At 44.6% G+C, this 20000-nt stretch overlaps 1 protein-coding gene across 1 annotated transcript in view; it reads right to left on the bottom strand.

The window, feature by feature from the left end:
* The window catches only part of LOC143112707 (roundabout homolog 2-like), a 163666-nt gene that overhangs the window by 107258 nt on the left and 36408 nt on the right, over positions 1–20000 (bottom strand). Inside the window, exon 2 of the mRNA XM_076274974.1 lies at positions 2293–2619. Coding sequence (XP_076131089.1) covers positions 2293–2619 — 327 coding nt within the window. The remainder of the gene's footprint in view (positions 1–2292; positions 2620–20000) is intronic.

The following is a 20000-nucleotide window of genomic DNA, read 5'->3' as shown; positions in this document are numbered from 1 at the left end:
GAGGCAAATGTTTGAAAACAGATACCATAATGCAACCAATTATATTTCTACATCAATCCTAGAAAGACTTTGCAAATAAAGTTACATCCCCAGACTTTAAAATCTCAGAATCGGTGGAAGACTGAAACTAGCTCAAGGCTCGGCAACATGTCTACCTCGATGACAAAACTGTCATTCCCAATGCCCCATTCCCCCCTCTCAAAACGTTATGGAAATAATAACATTTACACTACAAAGGCCCCACTGAGTTTCTATATCAAATGGGAATGGCAGGGGGTTGATGGGGACTGGGAATATTCCGACCCAAATGCAGCGCAAAGCTCCAGCATGAGGGCTAAGAGTGGTGCAGCGTGTGCCCAGCCCAGGGCCCGTCTCCTCCCTGATGGCACCGCTGGCCCTCCACCCCTGCCATTACCGCAGCTATTTCATACCCATCTGCACGGCTCGCAGCCTCTTCCAGCTCTAATGGCAATGTTTAATACATCTGGGGGGTAATTCCGGGTATCACATTTTCTTTTTTCATTATTATCATTCTCCATCTCTACCACTGACTGCTGTGGTTGCCTCTACTCCTGTCTTTTTCTTACATCTCTCGTCTTCTCTCCCCCCCCCATTCTCTCTCTCTCTCTCTCTCTCTCTCTTTCTCTCTCTCTCTCTCTGGCTTGGACTCTGTTGTGCCCACAAAACCAAAGGCTCCTTGACCTCTGGTCTTCCTCGACCACTTCCCAACCGCCCCCTCCCTCCACAAGGCCTGAAAAATTCAACACCTCATTTAACACCCTCTCCAGCCATCCCAGAGGCCACATAGAATGGCTGATGAGGAAGAGAGAGAGAGGGAAGGAGTTGGAGTCGGAGCCGCACGTCAAAAACAAATAAAGGAATAATCGGGAGACCTCATCAATTTTTCATGATTTTTTCATTTGGGCTCTTAGGAGGCCGGTAATGGCGATCAATAGATCAAGCTGCTGTCACATGGCAAGGACCTCAGGGGTCTCTGCTGTGCTAGGGAGCTTAGTGAAGACCCACAACACAGGAGGCTAACTCACATACTCACACATACTCACATACTCACACACACACACACACACACACACAGAGACACACAAACCTTTACTGTACATCCACAGGCACATACATACATACACTCACAAAAGCAAGAATATTTCAACCTTTACATCCACAGATGCACACACACATACGCACAAAAGTGTACACCTACACAAACGGTCACATCATACACACTCACAGAGACCAATGTGATGAGTCTAGTGTTCGTGACAATGATTAACTCGGCCCTCATAAGCAATTTTCTCTTCGCGCCATCAACGAAGTGTCCTTTTTTTGCCACTCAGCACGTTTTCAGCTTTTCGAGACTAATTCCTCTGCCCTCTTTTCCCCTGCTGTTTTAAAAAAAAAAAAAAAGAAACCAAAAAAAAAAACACAACCCTTCCTTCTTCGGAGCCTCACGGCAACACGCTGTGACAGCTGCCAGACCAAGTCTCTGAGTGTGCAGTAATCTACTGATGATGTTAGGGCAGCCAGCACGCCAGCGGGCCAAAGGAGATACGACCCCCCTCTCCCATCACTTCCTATCCCCTGCTCCGCTCTTCCCCTTCCCTCAGACACCAAACCACGGAAACCCGAGCCGCCTGCCACCCAACACCACATCCATATGGCGGGCGGGTTTCCCCCCCGTCTGAAAGATTGCCGCACTTCCCCCTCCATGTCAACTTCACGTAACCTTTGACCTCTCCTGAGTGCCCCGACCTCTGTGCGACCCGTGCACGCGCTGAGAGGGGAAGTGAGAGTGACTTTGGGGAGCTTTTGAAGATTGCTGTCTCCTGGGCCGTTGTGCTTTCTAAATGAGAGAGGTCACTTTAGTGGACACTATGGACTGCCAACAAATGGACCCTCTGTCCAGGGAGTGACACATGCTGTTGAGGTTCATTGCATTTTAAGGAAGATAAAAAGTCTGGGAAGAAAGATGAAGTGATCACTGAGACCATTAGCATGGGTAAGATCCAGCACCGCGAACACACATTTTGGCATTCCACAACAGGAAACGGGTCCAAAACAATTTTCTGCTTTATTTCAAATAAGCAAATGTTGATGCTGTGAACCCCACTAATGAGCCAGCAAATTGAACCAATCAATCTCTTTCCTTATAGATGGGGCCAAGTTTTTTTTTTCCAATTTCAGAACCATTCTCATAACCCTGAAAGCTTTAATTCAAACTCCTGAGCAAATTCAACCACACAGCAACACCACAAGAAGACATAATTCAGCACTTACATGCGACTTCCAGGGATGCGTTTCGGCTGACGGCCTCGCCAAGGTAGTTCCGGGCGATGCACACGTAAGTGCCGTCGTCGGGCTTGCTGCGGCGGCCGTGGACGATGCGCAGGAAGAAGAGCGAGCCGCTGGGCAGCAGCATGCGGTGGGAGCGCGGGTTGTCGCGGTCCGTCTCCACGCGCTCGCCGTCCTTGTACCACTCGACCGTGGGCGCCGGGCGGCCCTCCGCCTTGCAGTTGAGGGTGGCCGGCTCGCCCTTGGACACGATCAGGTCGGACGGGTGCTCCACGATCCGGGGAGGAGAGTCCTCCTGGCGCAGTCGCGAGCCTGGGGGAGAAAGCAGGAGGAAAATGAGGGGTTTTGTGATTTCAAAATAATTCTACTACTATACTTTTGGCATCCATAAAACAAACCATTAAACATAGTCCACACATCCTACATGACTTCATTACAGTTTCTTAGTGATCCAACTTGTCATTAAATTCGATGCTCATTTGTCCTCCAACTAGGCCTAGATGTATTTATAACTAAACTAATGCCCAGAAATGTTATTCCTGGCAGTGAGAGCGATGGTGAGTCTGAATCTATGATTCATCCATGATGTACACTGACCACTGCAGCCTCTTTCCAGGTACGGTAAGCACCACCAAACCCAGAGATTGCAGAGAGCAATCTGCTGTATGCTCAGCAGTGTCTGGCTGACTCAGTGGATGAGTTAGTATTTGGATGACTGATTTTTTGACTGATAACTGGGTGGATTTATGTGGTTGAATGAAAAGAACAAGAGATTGAGAATGAATGAATGAATGAATGAATGAATGAATGAATGAATGAATGAATGAATGAATGAATGAATGAATGAATGAATGAATGAATGTGAACTGAAGTGTATAATTGAGTGAGTGAGAAAAAGCAATTGCATGTAGGTGTATTATGCATGGATGAGTGAGTGAGGAAACAGATGAATGGATGACTTAGTAGCGAGAGTGAGTGAGTGAATGAGTACGCAAGTGGGTGGATGAGTGAGTGAGTGAGTGAGTGAGTAAGCAAATAGCACTCTCTATAAGGACACTGAGTAAGTGAGAGGGTGAGTGGGAGGATAGGAGTCAATGAGTGAATGAGTGAATGAGTGAATGAGTGAATGAGTGAATGAGTGATTGAGTGAATGAGAAATGAAGGAGTAAAAAAGTGAACAAGAAAGCAGCTGGGTGTTGAACCGGCTGATCATCTGAGCACATGACTTGGTAAATGAGTGAGTGGCTGTGTTATGTGAATGTGTAAATGGAAGCAAGCAGGAGACTGAAGGAGCAAGGGGACAACTGGTGTGTGTGTGTGTGTGTGTGTGTGTGTGTGTGTGTGTGTGTGTGTGTGTGTGTGTGTGTGTGTACGTGGTGCGTAGGAGACTCTGATAGGCAGCCACGGGAGCCATGTCACCAGGATCCAGGCAGCTCAATACTCGCCCTGACAGACAGGAGTGAAGGAGTCATTATGTCCAATTAGCTTTTTCATTAAGAGACTCAGTCAAGTGCTCTATTCCTTTCAGATCTGGGTAATGGTGGTGGTGCTTTGTGTGTGTGTGTGTGTGTGTGTGTGTGTGTGTGTGTGTGTGTGTGTGTTTATGTGCATGCAGTAGTTTGCATGGGCTTTGCATACATAGAATAACAAATATTATTATGTGCTTATCTGTATTTGTTTGTGTGTGTGTGTGTGTGTGTGTGGGGGGGGGGGGGGTTACTTATGATATTGCAATTTAAGCACTTTAGGATCATCATATTTTATAATCTTAATTATACAAATTGGCCTTGGTCAGTCTTTTCATCATAACACATACACACACACTCAAACACATACACACACACACACACACACACACACACACACACACACACACACTTGAAATCTACAGCAGTGTTTCTGTGTAGACCCATGTTGGGCTTTTTGGTGTCCCACTGTTTCACTCCCGTTGAAAAGCCTCATGCACTGATAGCAGTAATGAAGTCACTGCCTGGTTATAAGGGTATTGTTAGCCTCTCTCTCTCTCTCTATCACTCTCTCTATCTCTCTCTCTCTCTCTCTCTCTCTCTCTCTCTCTCTCTCTCTCTCCCTCCACGGGAACTCATACTTCATGTCAACTGTCGGATGAGAGTGGGAGGACACCAGGAGAGGAGAAAAGTAGAGGAAATAAGCCTCAGTGTGGGGGGGAGGGGGCAGACGGGTTGGAGAGGTGCGTGTGTGTGTTGAGGGGGGGGGGACTTCCTGTTATCGCCAACCACCAACAACATCCCCTCATCAGTCCACCACCACTACTACTTTTCCCAAGACAACAAAGTTCTCTGAGCACCCCACACACACTTGAGCCTGTTGATGCACACATTTCATCATTCAGGAGGGACCTGCATCTGCTGCACCAAGAGGTCATTTAACATCTGGCACACCAATTATGAGGTCAATGTTATCGTATTAAACCATTTGAAAGGTTTTATGTGGCCAAAGTATCTCAGTCAGCGTTTGGTTCTGGTAAACAAAATCACTTACTGCCAAGGAAGGAAGCTTACTGTAGTTTCCATTATTAGGCCTGGAGATGGTCTTGTTTACTGGGATAATATCCTTCTGGCCAGCTTACATGACACGGTGATGGAAATGCCTTCTGCCTTAGCAGAGTTAGCAGCTTTTACGTCCACAGAGTTTAAGCCCCCCCCCCCCCCCTTTCTCTCTTCTCTCCTGGGTGTTCTAGGAAAGCCGAGGTCCACAGCCGGGCAGTAGCAGGCACACAATACTTGTTGAGATTAAACCACAGGGTTGATGACCACTGGCCAACAAATGAACAACATGAAATTCCATTATAGTGGAAACAGCAAGTTCAATTAGATTTCCAATAGGCATCCCCCCCCTCCCAATTCAACAGGCCTTCTTACACAGCCCCCACCCCCCACCCCCACCACCACCACATAAACAACAATAACGACAACAAAAAGGAAACAAGAGGAGCACAATCTCATTGCAGGGGCCCAGTTCTGTTTCCAGCGGCAGGGTTTAGTTAAATCCTGTCGCCTGGCACTGCCTCAGAACTCCCCAGAGCAACAGACCCCCCACCCCAACCATATCCCCACCCCTGCTCATACACAAACACAGACACACACACACACACACACACACACACACACACACACACACACATACACACACACACACATACACACACACACACACACACACATATATATAACCAGTGTAACTCTCCGACAATGCCGCGCAGATCAACTAATGCCCCGTGTTCGGCCCACTCATGTGTGCTGACCCCCTCAGTCACTCCCCCCTCCCTCCATCCCTCCCCACCGCACCCCCCCCCCCCTGCCGTCATTTTAATGGAGCGAGCCGAGCCTGTGTTCACTCGGCTGGCATTACGAAACCAGGCGACGCGGCCGCGCAAGTAAACGGCTCTCGTTCCATTAATCCCCTCGGTGGTCTCTGCGCATACGGCTGCCCAAACGATTTATGCACTGCGCTTCTTCCATGCACACACACACACAGAAAGAGAGAGAGAGAGAGTGTGAGAGAGAAAGAGAGAGAAGGGGAGGGGGGACTAACACTACAACAAAGCTATTTGTGGCATTCAGTGTCTTTGTCCCTCAATTCATTGCTATTAGTACTGGATGCAGTGATAACATACTGAAGGTTTGGTATGTGAAGTGTATGCTATCTTTTATTAACAAGTGTATATAGTCACTTGCAAAAAAGTGCAGTCTATTTCATTTTGCCTTCGTTGAGTTTGTCTACCAGTCAAGTAGATCATTGCATAGTACATGCACAACTGTCCAAATGTAATATAAAAGTAAAAGCATTTACATGCTTTTGCCCACTGGAACTGTGTGTATGTGTGTGTGTGTGTGTGTGTGTGTGTGTGTGTGTGTGTGTGTATGTGTGTGTGTGTAAGTGTACATTTGTATGTGTGGCTACATGTGAGTGTTCATGCATGCATATATGCGACGGCCAGTGTCTTTTCACTGCTTTGTACTTCATGTGAATGGGCATCGGAGCAGTGGCCACGTTAGCGTAGAAATGTCACTTGTCATGCTTCACTGATATTTCCTGGAGTCCGGGCTAAACTGAGAACACACGCGTACGAGAAACGGCACTCTCACTCTTTTGCTTACTGCTGTCCGCACCCAATGGTCTGTCGTATCCATTTCAGGTGGCATTTCCCCGGTACATCCAATTGCATAGGAGAATAATTTCCCCCACAAAAGCCAATTGGCTACAGTCATAACAATAACTGCTGTATGCCTTGTTCTCCCGACAACCACGGTAGCGCCATTTAAATGTAATTTTCTTTGTCATTAATAATTTACAACGTGTTAATAAAAAAAGGAAAACACCACTGAGGAATCCCATCTTCTCATGCATGCATGCATAATAGCACTATCCTTTAAATTAGCCCTGTGATCTGTGTGTGGGGGGGTAATCAATCTTAACGTTGCCAGTTCAAACAGAGGAATCAAAGGTAAATAGAGCCATGATGTCTACGCAGATGTGCGGTTTTGTCCCAGCTTTCAAGCTCAATGGCCCAGAGATCAGACTGTGGGTCTGGTTTGGATCTGGCCCAGATAAGGATCAGGTCAGGAGGGGAACCATCATCCCAGAAGTGGCCCAGATCTGATTCAGGGTTGCCTGCTATCAGGGAGGCTAATGCTCAGTCTCAAGACCATTTCAAGATAATAAGTTTATTCTCTCTGGTATATAAACAACACTTTGCTGGTACTGCATATCCATATATTTTAAATGAATACAAAGAGCACCAAAACACAGACTATCTATCCATAACAAACCTGAAATATATTGAGCAGTTCAGCTAGAAAATTGGAGGTGGGAAGCACAGGAGAAAAAAAGGACTTTTTCATGCTCTTTTATCCACATGTATTCGCCCTGACAGACTTCCTCTTTTCACATCTTAAAAGTGATAAAACTGTTTCATGTTCCCAGCCAATTCAGCTCTGGTGAGAGAGGCAGGCATTTCCCTAGCTATCCACTTCAAGACACAGCACCAGAAAACTCTAATCCATCAACTCAATGTGATAAGAAGGTGAAATTTGCCATTGCATAGTTCTACAAAAAACATATTTGACCTTGACCATCATATTTCACCTTATTTGCAACCGGACCTCACACACACCACACATACCAATCAGATCAAAAGTCAAAATGATTCACAGCTTTTCACAGTTGCACTGGGAACAGCCAAGGGGCGGGGGGGGGGGGGGGGTTGGTGGGTGCAGATCTGGCTCTTAAGCATAAGAGCTGCCCTCAATGAGACACCAGTACTTAGTATATGCATTAAGGTATCTCCCGTGAATAAAAGACCGCTTTCAAAGAGCCATGTTGGGTAGAGTAATATTTGACATTAGTGCTATAGCAAGGACAACAGGGAACGACCAGGCAGGGGTGAGTGATCCTGCAGCTGCCAACGCTATTAACTTTCTAGTCAGGTGAAACCACAACGCAAACAATGTCTGAGTGAAAAGCACCTGCCATCCTGAAAATATGCTCTCATGCAGAACATGTTCAGGAAATGCAAGGCCGTAGCTATAGAGTCAACGTTAGGGGGGACCAATTGTCCCGTACACAAATTCATGAACAGATGGAGTAATGTGTTTATATTTTCTCTTTAAAACAATGGCTAACAGTATTACATAGCCCTGTTCATACTCTTTTTGAGATATTCTTTCTAATGGACATTGATTAGGGATGAATAAATTACAACCATAACTAATGATATAAATAAAAATGCATTATGCATTATTAGGCTATAGGAAAATAAGTCCAGATATTGTGGCCAACGTTTTGTCAAAGCAAATTGTATTTTTTTATTATTTAAAAACTTGGCGCAATATTTGTATGTTTGGTCTGCTTTCTTCTAATTTTGCCCTTTTGGGTAGGACGTATGGCCAGATTACCATGGTTCAGTGTGATCATGTAAACAGTATTGAAACCAACACAATTGCCCCCTAGACTAAGCTATGACACTTTTTAACTGGATAAATCCTCATTTCCTCCTTGCTCTTTCCTCACTTAACCATGCCACCTTCTATCCCTGCCCAATTGGCATCATCTCTCTCTCTCTCTCTCTCTCTCTCTCTCTCTCTCTCTCTCTCTCTCTCTCTCTCTCGGCTAATCTGAATGCACCAGAGTGAAAACATTAGAAATATTATCAGTAACAATGTTTATTGATGTTCAGGAATGGATAAGTAACCATTTCTGATCTGAATTGGAAAATCAAGAAATAATGACTAATCTCTGGGAGGCTCTGTACACCATACAGCGTTTTGCAGATTGACTTGCTTTCCCCAAAAATGTTTATGCAATTACTGACACATTTGGCCAAATAGTTTTGTTAACCTTAAAGACATGCAGGGCATTACCCCATCCACATACCACAAACTGCCTGCATGAAAACATTTGTTGACGTGGGACATGTCACACGCTACGATTCGTTAATGTAACCATCAACATAACTAACCAACACATAAACATTTACAGTTGGCCTTGGGTGTTGGCATTTCAGAGAAAACCAAAACAATATCTGATGGGCGGGTTTATTCACGGATAACCTATGGTGATGTCAATGTCCCACGTCAGAAAATGACATGAAAACGTAACAAACATGAAAGCAGGTCGATCACTTGATGAGTACATGATGATGCCAATCATGCAGGAGAAGGTGGCATGTTGGATGAGGAATGGGGCAAAGAGGAAATAAGGGCATATCGAGTTAAAGTGTCTAGGGTGCAATTGTTATTATTAGACACTATTTTAAAAGAAATCATATATAAAAAATATCACTCCATCTGTTAATTAATTTGTTTATAGGACATATGGCCCCCCTCAAATGCTGACTCTATGGCTATAGCCTTGTTAACAACTGTTGAGTTTAGCTTGTGATTATATCAAGTGATTGCTTCAAACAGCAATAAGTGATAGGCAATTGCAGCATAACAATCTTTTTCTTTATATTGGGGGGTACATTTTGAGCATAGTCTAGTTTGAGCATGACTATTGGGGATAACATATCCACATATCCCCCTCAAAATATATTATGAAATGCATGCATGCCACGCCAGCCTCAACCTACAAAATGTGATCCACATATGCTTATCTACTTGTGGCACAACCCCGAGCTGAAGGAGGTCAACATCCTAATCAATCCTTAATTAACTATTACACTATCACTGAGGCTCTCCACTGCAAACGTGACTAGTGCCACTCTCAAATAAACACAGACAAGTAAGTGTGAGTTTTAAAGGTGCCTGACAAGGACTTGAATTTTATATATATATATATATATATATATATATATATATATATATATATATATATATATATATATATATACAGATGTTGCCACGATGTGATTTTTTTGCGGGGATAGCCTACTGTACAGGCACGACTTGAGCCACCTGTGTGAAATATGTCATATTCCATTCTTTCATTAAGACAACAAATTGATTCGATACGACACACTATAATGTATCCTCTGACCAACGAATTAATGAAATTACTAGACTAAAGGCATGAAAGTGAGTAATTGAATCACGATCCGGTTAAAGCTTGCACGAATTAATTTAAATCCTGCCGCAGCGCATCACGTTAATTGATACTTCAGTATCTGTAATGGCTGCTACTTGCAATGCAAGCAACGTCAATTGAGTGGTCTTGATGGAGGACCTAGCAGCTCTTGCTCTGATGTCCTTTCTCTGCTATTCTCCAGCCTGTATTTTGATTTTAACAGGAATGTATGAACATTCTATACTGCTGCCAAGGCAAAAGACAATTTCTAGCTTATATGATAACATAAACTATCCTTTCCTGAGACCATAAACTGTTGCGTTGAGAGCTTGGAATATGTTAGCTGCACAGCCAGGTTAGCTGCAAGATCATTTTACAACTTCAACTGTCTTCCATACACATGGGTTAACTCTTACATTCAACTCACCTATTACTTGTGTAAGCAAAATTCCACAGAGGATGACAAACTGCAGTAGATTCATTGTGGCATAGTAACCTCCACGTTCACGAGTGCACAAACTCCGGACACCACTACTTGAGCAAACTTGCAGAATGGGTGATTTCACTTCTTGGCTGATACCAGCTCTTATCAGGTTCAAGTTCTCGGTGGTTGTCGACAGACTGTTTAGATTCAAGACCAAAAAAACGGGCTACTCCATCCTTTTCGAGAGCGCAACGTCTTGGATACGATGTCAAGTGCTCTCTCAATAACAAGTCAACCTCTCCATCAACCTGTCCTTTCTCCTCTTCACCTTACAGCATCGCCCCGTCTTTGAAACAACGTGTAAAACAGTCCAGTGAACTCTGATAGATATCTTTTTCCAAACATCTATCGAAATTTAAACGTTTTCATTTTGCTTACGGAATTTTACTCCTGGTATGTCCTCCACCAATTGTCTAACACACGCGTCCTATTTCGCTTATCCGTTGATAAATAAAAACCCCAGTACATACTCACAGACCCAAATGAAAGCATTTTAAATTACACACGAAAAGAGCTCGCGCTCACTCCGGTGCCCGCTCTGTGCGGCGTGCCATCGTATGTGTGTGTAGTCAGACAGCGCTGAATGACTGCACTCGGTTGATCCTCCGCCAATTGAAAACCTTGACACAACAGTCAGACGCCAATGCGAGGCTGCTTCAACCTTATACTCTCACACAGCAAAGGCAACAGTACGCTGAGTGCAGGTGTTGAAGTGTAGATTTGTTTAAATAAGAGGCATTTTAAATTAAAGTTAATTGTGAAAAGATAATACATTCAGGGCGACTAGCAACATAGGCTATGTTCGTGTTTGTGACTGAACTTTGGGTTTTCTGGAAAGTCATAGGCTACTCCATTTCTGCACTTCAGTCGATATGCAAGAGCTATGAAATAGACAAACATTTCCGTGAAAAGAAATATCACAAGTCACAAGCTTATGACTCAAGTCAGATGCTCTAAAACTGTAATGGTTGATGGGCTTTTCTCAGAAACGCATAATGTTTTGGCGGCCCCTATTGACGTAGTGGCGGCGTCTTTGCAGTGCCGGTAATGATGTTTTACTTGCCTTTACAGCAATGCTATTGGTATGGGGTCAATGGCGAACAGACTGTCTAGCATCCTGAGGCATAAACCGTCTGTGTTTGGATTAGTTTGGGAAGATTCCACCCACGTTAAGAAAAACCCACTGTCACATGGTGACCTAAAATCACATATCACATTCTAGATTTAATTTAGATAACACTGAAATGTTTTGCAGTCAACCATGCAGTCACATTATAGGAGTAAAAAGTAATCATGTGGCCAGCAGCCTACTGGAAGAACCGAATGCATGCAGATATGAAAAACAGAAATCCATTTTATTGATTGTCCTATATGCAACATAAATTGTTTTTGATTACCCCTGTTTGTCTGCAGTGCTGACAGCTCAAAGTCTACAGTAAAAACACTGGATGAACTGAAACGGAAGCATAAACTCTTTATAAAAGCTATGAAGAAAGTAAAAATCCTTTCTTTGCTGGGTACAGACACAGATTATGACTGCCCACACAAGCGCACTCTTTCCTCAGCTACCTCTATGGCAGGCGAAACCTCCATCGCCCACAACCGTGGCCATCACTCAATACAGGCTAAACTACTTAATGAAAGGCAAATCTATACTTCGGCTGCTGTAGGTTGCAAACTCAATGCCAAGTGAGAGCAGAGCTCCCACGCAAGCACTCCTTGCGCAGTGGGAAGAATGACACAGGGCTCTCCACTCTGTGCTCTGTGCCTGATCGCTTCTCTCTGCTGATGCTAATAGACTGGAGGCTGCAGCTCAGGGCACTGGGGATAATGAACCTGAGGCTGTATGCTGCCAGAGTCCTTCTCAATGAATAGGCTGCTATCAGATCTGCAGAGATCTGGCAACCAACAGCTATTGTTCAGCGCTGGAAACAATGAGATGCTGCTGCCTTGTGAAATGCGCAGGCACTTGCTCCCATATCGTCAAACACACGCGCGCACACGGACGCACGCACACACACACACACACACACACACACACGGGCACACACACACGGGCACACACACACACACACACACACACACACACACACACACACACACACACACACACACACACACACACAAAGATTAAAATGTATAAAATAGTTTTTCACAAATTTAGTGAGCTTAACTTTTACATACAATGTAACACCTATTCCAATTGAGCTTGAACATCACCAAAGTGACAATAAACATTTTTTTATTTTATTTATATATGTGCTTGGCTGTGTCATTTATTTTGTGGGTTAGTTTGTCTGTGTGTGTGTGTGTGCGTGTGTGTAGCTTTTTTCTTGTTTCACTCAGTGAATCTTTTTATTGTTTAAGCCATCTGCAAACATATGTGATTCAGATACATCAATGAGTACACACACATACACACATACTGTACACACATAAAAAAAAAAACTAGCATACCGACAAACAAACACAAAGACATTCACCTCTAGTGAAAAATGAAAATAAATATAACAGTAAACACCGGCACTAGCCTTCAAAAATGGAGCCCAGCTTTCCTATTCCTGTGCTTCAGGAGTGAAGCGGCACTGTGCTGACAGAGCTTACCGTATTAAAATTAAACTGAGTACATGTTTGGCATATCCCATGAGTCACCAAGTCATTATTTTCCTGCTGTAGCCCAAATGAAAAATGAACTGCAGCTATCTACCACAGATAATTTGGGCTTCAGGAGACAGCGTTTGCATACAGACTCGCCACAAATGAGCACACGGATACAAGTCATTATTATAGGACTAGCTTTAAATAGTAAGGGGACAAATCCCCTCACAAAAAAAGCTTGCACAACCACATACATGGGCCTACAAAGGGGGCCGGGAGTGGGTAGAGTGTGTGTCTGTGGGCATGTATGTGTGTGTGTGTGTGTCTGTCTATGTGTGTGCTGTGTCTGTGGGCATGTGTGTGTGTGTGCTGTGTGTGTCTGTGTGTTTTAGTGTGTGTGTGTGTGTGTGTGTGCTGTGTGTGTATGTGTGTGTGTGTGTGTGTGTGTGTGTGTGTGTGCTTGTGTGTGTTTGTGTGTGCTGTGTCTGTGTATGTGTGTGTGCTGCGTCTGTGGGCGTGTGTGTGCTGTGTGTGTTTGTGTCTGTGTGTTTGTGCTGTGTCTGTGTATGTGTGTGTGTGTGTGTATTTGTGTGTGGGCGTGCGTGTGTTTGTGTTGGGGGATGCATTCTAGGAGAGATAGAGTATAAATGCATGCATGTGTACAGTACATGACTGTGTGTCTACTTCTGCTAAAATGCCATCCTGGAGCACTACTTATTTACTAACCTGGCACTTCATCCTGGTCTAACAGCTAGGAGGTCAACTCAGCAATCCATGGCGTCGATAAGCATCTAAACACAGCTTTCTGTCCGAGGGCCGGGGGCAAGACTGCTGTCATTAGCAGCCATTGATTTTATGGATGAAAGAATGTCTCACTAACACTACTCATCAGTGTGTGTGTGTGTGTGTGTGTGTGTGTGTGTGTGTGTGTGTGTGTGAATGTGTGTGAATTTGTGTGTGTATGTATGTGTGTGTGTGTGTGTGTGTGTGTGTGTGTTTGTGTGTGTGTTTGTGTGTGTGTGTGTGTGTGTGTGTGTGTGTGTGTGTATGTGTGTGTGTGCGTGTGAATGTGAATGTGTGTGAATGTGTGTGAATGTGTGTGTGTGTGTGTGTGTGTGTGTGTATGTGTGTGTGTGTGTGTGTGTGTGTGTGTGTGTAATCAAAAGTAATGTATGACAAACAGAAAATACACCCACTCATATAAACTCAACAAAGACTGTTTGAGCGTTCATGTAGTAGACACAGTGTGGGAGTTACTAGACGCAAGGCATGCCTGGATTTTCACCAAGGTAGCGACACCACTAATGTTCCATTCTCTGCCTCAAGGCTGAGGTTACATACATTCAATTCTCTATGAGTTTGCAAGCATCCACTTTTCTAACCAAAAGCTGCATTGATCAGAGTAATGGACGACTGGAATACTCTGTTTTTCCTTTAACTGTTTCTACATGTAGTTTGTAGTCTGCCCTCTGCATTCAAAATATGCCACAAACACAAACACACACACACACACACACACACACACACACACAGAGAGAGAGAGAGACAGAGAGAGAGAGAAAGAGAGAGACCTGTGCAAGTTAAATCTAACCAGTTATGTACCAATTATTAACAGTTATGTACCAATTATGCTGATTCTACTTCTGAAGGCTCTTTAAGGGCATCCTGCTTTGAAGCCTAACCTCTATCCAGATCACACACAGCCTTAGCTCTTGCCCTCTGGCCAGCCCTCAGTGAAGAGGGTCATAGGGTCCCACATCCTTTTAACATCTCACTGGGGGCCAGATGTACGTACACTTACGAACGTAGCATTATCAGCGCCATGGCCAAGCTGCAGAATGTGCACGCTGTAATTCTTCAGTATACGTGGTATTTATCAAACCTGCAGTTCATCAGGTAATCAGCGCCTTTCTCTGCCCTCTACCGCAATGTGCTAGCATCCACAACTGAACAGCACACTTCAATCACAAGCGCAGTTGAATTAAGTTAACTGATGACAACATTAAAAGGGAATCAAATGGAATCAAAAGATTGGTCAAATCTAGCAAGTAGGAATGTTTAAGTGGATGACATGAAAGTGAAAGTAAGTTGACATTCGCAGCTTCCGCGACAGGCAGTCTGCGCTTTTACCTCAGTGTGGCCTGTTTGTACATACGTCGCCATGTTTGTTATGCGCCCCTTGCAAAAGCATTAGTACATCTGGTCCTAAGAGACACATGACGGAGTTAAGGGTCTGACAGGGTCAAACAGTAGGAGCCATAGACATCAGAATGGACCAGGAACAGGAGTGAGGTGGAGGCCATCACTCCACTGAAAGGCTGATAACTTTAAAGTTTCTCTGCCTTGTATCATTCTTAGTTAGAGTGACACGATAACACAATAATCATGGTTAGGACAGCAGAAATAATTCAGTCAATTGGTCTTTGGGAACTTCAATATGTACACATATACAGTACATAACATACGGCATACACCTTCAAATCAAACATACTCTCATGTTCTCTAAATATGATATACACATTGTGTATTAGTAGACAAAAAGAAACAGCATATACTCTTGGAAATGGGAGGACTTGGTGTAGCGGTCACATTCAAGAACTTTTCAATTTTCTTTGCAGTGTTTTTCTCTTTTAGATGCACTGCTAGAAGCCTCGGTACTCCACTGAACTAACTAGTTATTTCAGAAGCCATAAAACCACTCAAGACAGATGCAATGGAGAGGAGTCCAGGCTCCTCAGCTCAGAGTGCTTCAGACTCAGACCCCCGGCCATTACCACCATTATGGAGCTGACAGCCAGAGATAAACTACACAAGTAAATGCCCAGCGCCACGGAAATGTTGTATAACAAGCCTGTGTTTTTGTTTTCTGTCTGTCTTTCTTTCTTTCTTTCTTTCTTTCTTTCTTTCTTTCTTTCTTTCTTTCTTTCTTTCTTTTTTCTCTTTCTCTCTTTATCTTCTTCTCTCTCTCCCTTTTCCTCTATGCCCCTGTCTTTCTCCCATATATTATCTCTCCCTCTCTGATTCACTGTCCCCTCTGCTCCTTTTTCATGCAGTCTATGTCTCTCCGTCCCTCTCTCTCCTGCTCTCTCTCTCTCTCTCTCTCTCCCTCCTTCTCTCTGTGTTTGTCCATGGTATTCGCCGTTCTACAGGCTGGAGGTAATGAAGCCACTAATGATCTCTTTGACTCGGGCTCTGGCTCTCCTCAGCTGGCCAGCCTCCTCTCCCTCTCCTCCCCCTCCCCTCTTATCGCCTCCGCAGCTCGGGCCAGTGGGGCGAGAGGCTGGAGGTGTGGACATTAAATTAAATCTGTGGGGATGTTTTATGTCCAGAAAGAGAGAATGAGAGAGAGAGAGAGAGAGGGAGAGAGAGAGAGAGAGGGAGGGAGAGAGAGACATGCATAAAGCCCTCGAGCCCTCGAGCCCTCGGTCCAGCAGAGTCGGAGCCCGTTTCAAAAAGGAGAGGGCAGTGACCGCTCGGGTAATTTATGTTTCAAGGCCAGCGATCAAAAGCGAGGCGAGAGCGATTCATACTGTAAGCTGTCCAAACAGCCTTAGCCGCCGTCGGTTTGCAGGGTCAAAATGCCCACTGCCCATATTTTCATTTTATTTGTTTATTTTCCGCTTTTTTTCCTGCACACATTTGAAACTGACACTTTTGCCCCGACACTCGATCCCTCATCCTGTCAGAGGCATGGAGGCACAGTTGTTGCCTGGCAACACATGCAAGTATTTTTCCAGTGTGAAAAAAACACACAAAAAAATCACACTACACTGATCTACACTGACCATCATCCATCTATCCTCTTTTCCACCCCGTCTCCTCTCTCTCTCTCTCTCTCTCTCTCTCTCTCTCTCTCTCTTTCTCTCGCTCTCCCATGCTCACTGCCTGGAACACACACTCTGAACAGTGTCAAGGTCGCAGCCCTCTTTGTGCACACCATTACCTTTCCGTCCTGGTGTTTGTTCAGCTCGGGCATGTCACAAATAACAGATGGTGCCACTGGCCTGCTAGTCAACACAAGGCTGAGCCCACAGGGCTCTGGACGAGTGGACACCTGTCCAGCTTACAGTGGCTTGGACGAAAAACTCTGTGAACATGAGGAGGACATGAACACTGGTCTGTTTGTCCCTTGGATAAAACCAGTTTGTTTGTGGTGTTGGGCTGAGTTCAAACGAGTTTAAAGGGTTCACCCCTGGAAAAAAGAGATCAAGATTTTGTGCACAAGGTTTGCAAATACAGTATATGCCCTCCCATTCTATAGTATATCCAGTGCGGAAGTTTGCTAGCAGTTCTATAATTAACTTTCGCTGTGTGTCGAAAGCTTTTACCAATTAAACAGAGTGAAACAAAATGTCTACTCTCATACTTTTCTTGAGATAGCTATAGCAGGAGTTTTGTCAAGATAAATTTAAATTTGACAAATGTGCGAGATATTTTTTGGGAAGAGAAGTGAAAGATGTGTGTTAATGTGTGTTTGTGTGTGTGTGTGTGCATGTGTGGGGTGGGGTGGGGTGGGGTGGGGGGAGTCATTAAAGTCTGTCTGTCCCACTCAGCATCCTCAGGCCTTATCCAATGCAAATAGCCACCACACAGGAGTGTGTCTATGAGTTGGCCCAGAATCTAACACAACAAAGACTTGTCATGAGTGCCAGAAGCAAATGAAAATGCGTTGGGTGGCGAGATAAGTGGGGAAGAATAGCTTAACTGAACCATTATACTCTTACTCTCAGGAGCCTGTTTCCTGATTGTTTTGACCATAGAGACCATAGAGACCATCGTGTGTTTATTGAGAATCACAACAACATGTTCTGTTGGAATTCTAGAAAACACCTAGGGGGAGAGTTAGGTGGTCCTCTCCATGATTGATGCTGATTGGCTGCACATGAGCTGAAAACCAGCAGCAATTTTCTGTTGTCCAGAGTGACCATTGACCTGTGTCTGCTGCCCGTGGGCAGGTCGTGCGATTGGACGTTGGGGATTGATCCGTATGCCTCCGCTATAATGCACTTTTGAACTATAATCTGAGGATCACTAAGGAAACCAACCGCACTGAGCCAGCAAATCTAGCTATGGAAAACAAAAACAACTCCATGGACTCCATCACTCCCCCCCTGATGGACTACAAGATGTATCTTCGGGAGGAAATGTGATTCCTCTTGAGAGCATTACAGGGAAGGTTCAATTTTTGTTCAGTTTGATGTCCTATTACGTCTTTTTGTTTTTTTTTAAAGAGATGGACGCTTTTTTATCCCAAGCAGCCTCTCACTGTAATTGCATCAGTCCCCCTGCCACATTTCAATCTGATGGTGTGAGGTTGTCTGTGATTACCTAGGAAGAGTCTTCTCCAGGATGAGTGCTCTTAAGGACATGGAGAGAGACAGATGGAGTGGGAGAAAGAAATAGGGAGAGAGGGAGAGAGAGAGAGAGAGAGAGAGAGAGAGAAAGAGAGAGAGAGACAAAGCTAGCTCACAAATTACCCACCACTCGTTTTGAATCTGATTCCAGACACTACACACTGCATCCCCCCTTCCACCTCCCCATTCTGATGCAGCCCCCCCACCACCTATTCCACCCTCTCCTCCCCAACACATACGGGTCACAGAGGTGCAGTCGAGCCTGAGAAGACACTCAATTCCACCAGCACTGCTTAAATCCATTAAAGGTGAAAAAGGGTCTATTTTGTCTTGTGCACCCACCCCCTACACACACACACACACACACACACACACACACACACACACACACACATACACACATACACACACACACACACACACACACACACACACACACACATAATACACACACACACACACACACACATACACACAGACACACACACACATGTAGGCTACATCTACACTATGTACATACACAAACATACAGACACATACTCAAATACATAACATGTACAAATACCCAATCCAAATAACACACACACACACACACACACACACACACACACACACACACACACACACACACACACACACACACATAATACACACACAGACACACACACAGACACACACACACACACATGTAGGCTACATCTACGCTATGTACATACACAAACATACAGACACATACTCAAATACATAACATGTACAAATACCCAATCCAAATATCACACACACACACACACACACACACACACACACACACACACACACACACACACACACACACACACACACACACACACACACACACACACACACACACACACACACACACACACACACACACACACACACAGAGGATGATGTGCAAAGGCAGATGTGAGTGAGATGGTTCTCCAGATACACACAGTTATCCAGCCAGAGGGGGTAGTGTGTGTAATCAAGCACAAGGACATTTACACAATTTGTTTTTCCTATGGATGAGCAGCAGCGGCAAAAGAAAAGGGGAAAACAGTGTTTCAGACAGAGAGAGAGAGAGAGAGAGAGAGAGAGAGAGAGAGAGAAAGAGAGATGGAGCAATGGAGAGATAGAGCAAACTGAAAAAAGGAGGGGTGCAGAACTGAGAGGACTCAAACAGAAGGAGAGAGAAAAAAGCCCACACCCTGTCGTCCGCTTTTACGTGCCCAAAACGGCAGATAATAGACTTCTCCCATGCGTGTAAACATTGCATTTCCATAGAAATGGCCTCTTTGCCGAATCTCGGGCGGGTAGTGAGGGTGAGAGTGAGAAAGAGAGAAAGAGCGAGAGAGAGAGAGAGAGAGAGAGAGAGAGAGAGAGAGAAAGAGAGAGAGAGGGAGGGATGTGCCGTTTGCCTCTTAATCCTGTTAGCCTTCCTAGAACTGCTGCAATGTTCCAGCTGAAGAAGGCAAATTAAAACAAATAGACAGAACCAGGCATGGCACGGAGAGGGGGATGAGGAAAAAGAGGAGGAACTGGAGACATTTCCAACCCCTCAAGCCCTTTTGGACACAGAGACAATGATCTTCTACCTCTTCTCTTTCTCTCTCTCTTTCTCTTTTTATGCCTCTCTTTCTCTCATTCTCTTTTTCTCTCTCCCCTATCTCTCTCTTTCTCCATCTCTCTCTCCTTTCTCTCTCATTTTT

This window comes from Alosa pseudoharengus, unplaced genomic scaffold (assembly GCF_046254945.1).
Source record: "Alosa pseudoharengus isolate Yale_2024_CS ecotype anadromous, Long Island Sound unplaced genomic scaffold, YU_APseudo_1.1 YU_APseudo_1.1_scf_8, whole genome shotgun sequence".
NCBI lineage: Eukaryota > Metazoa > Chordata > Actinopteri > Clupeiformes > Clupeidae > Alosa > Alosa pseudoharengus.
Note: the sequence above shows the minus strand (reverse complement) of the source record. Positions and strands in the feature narration are given on the sequence as shown.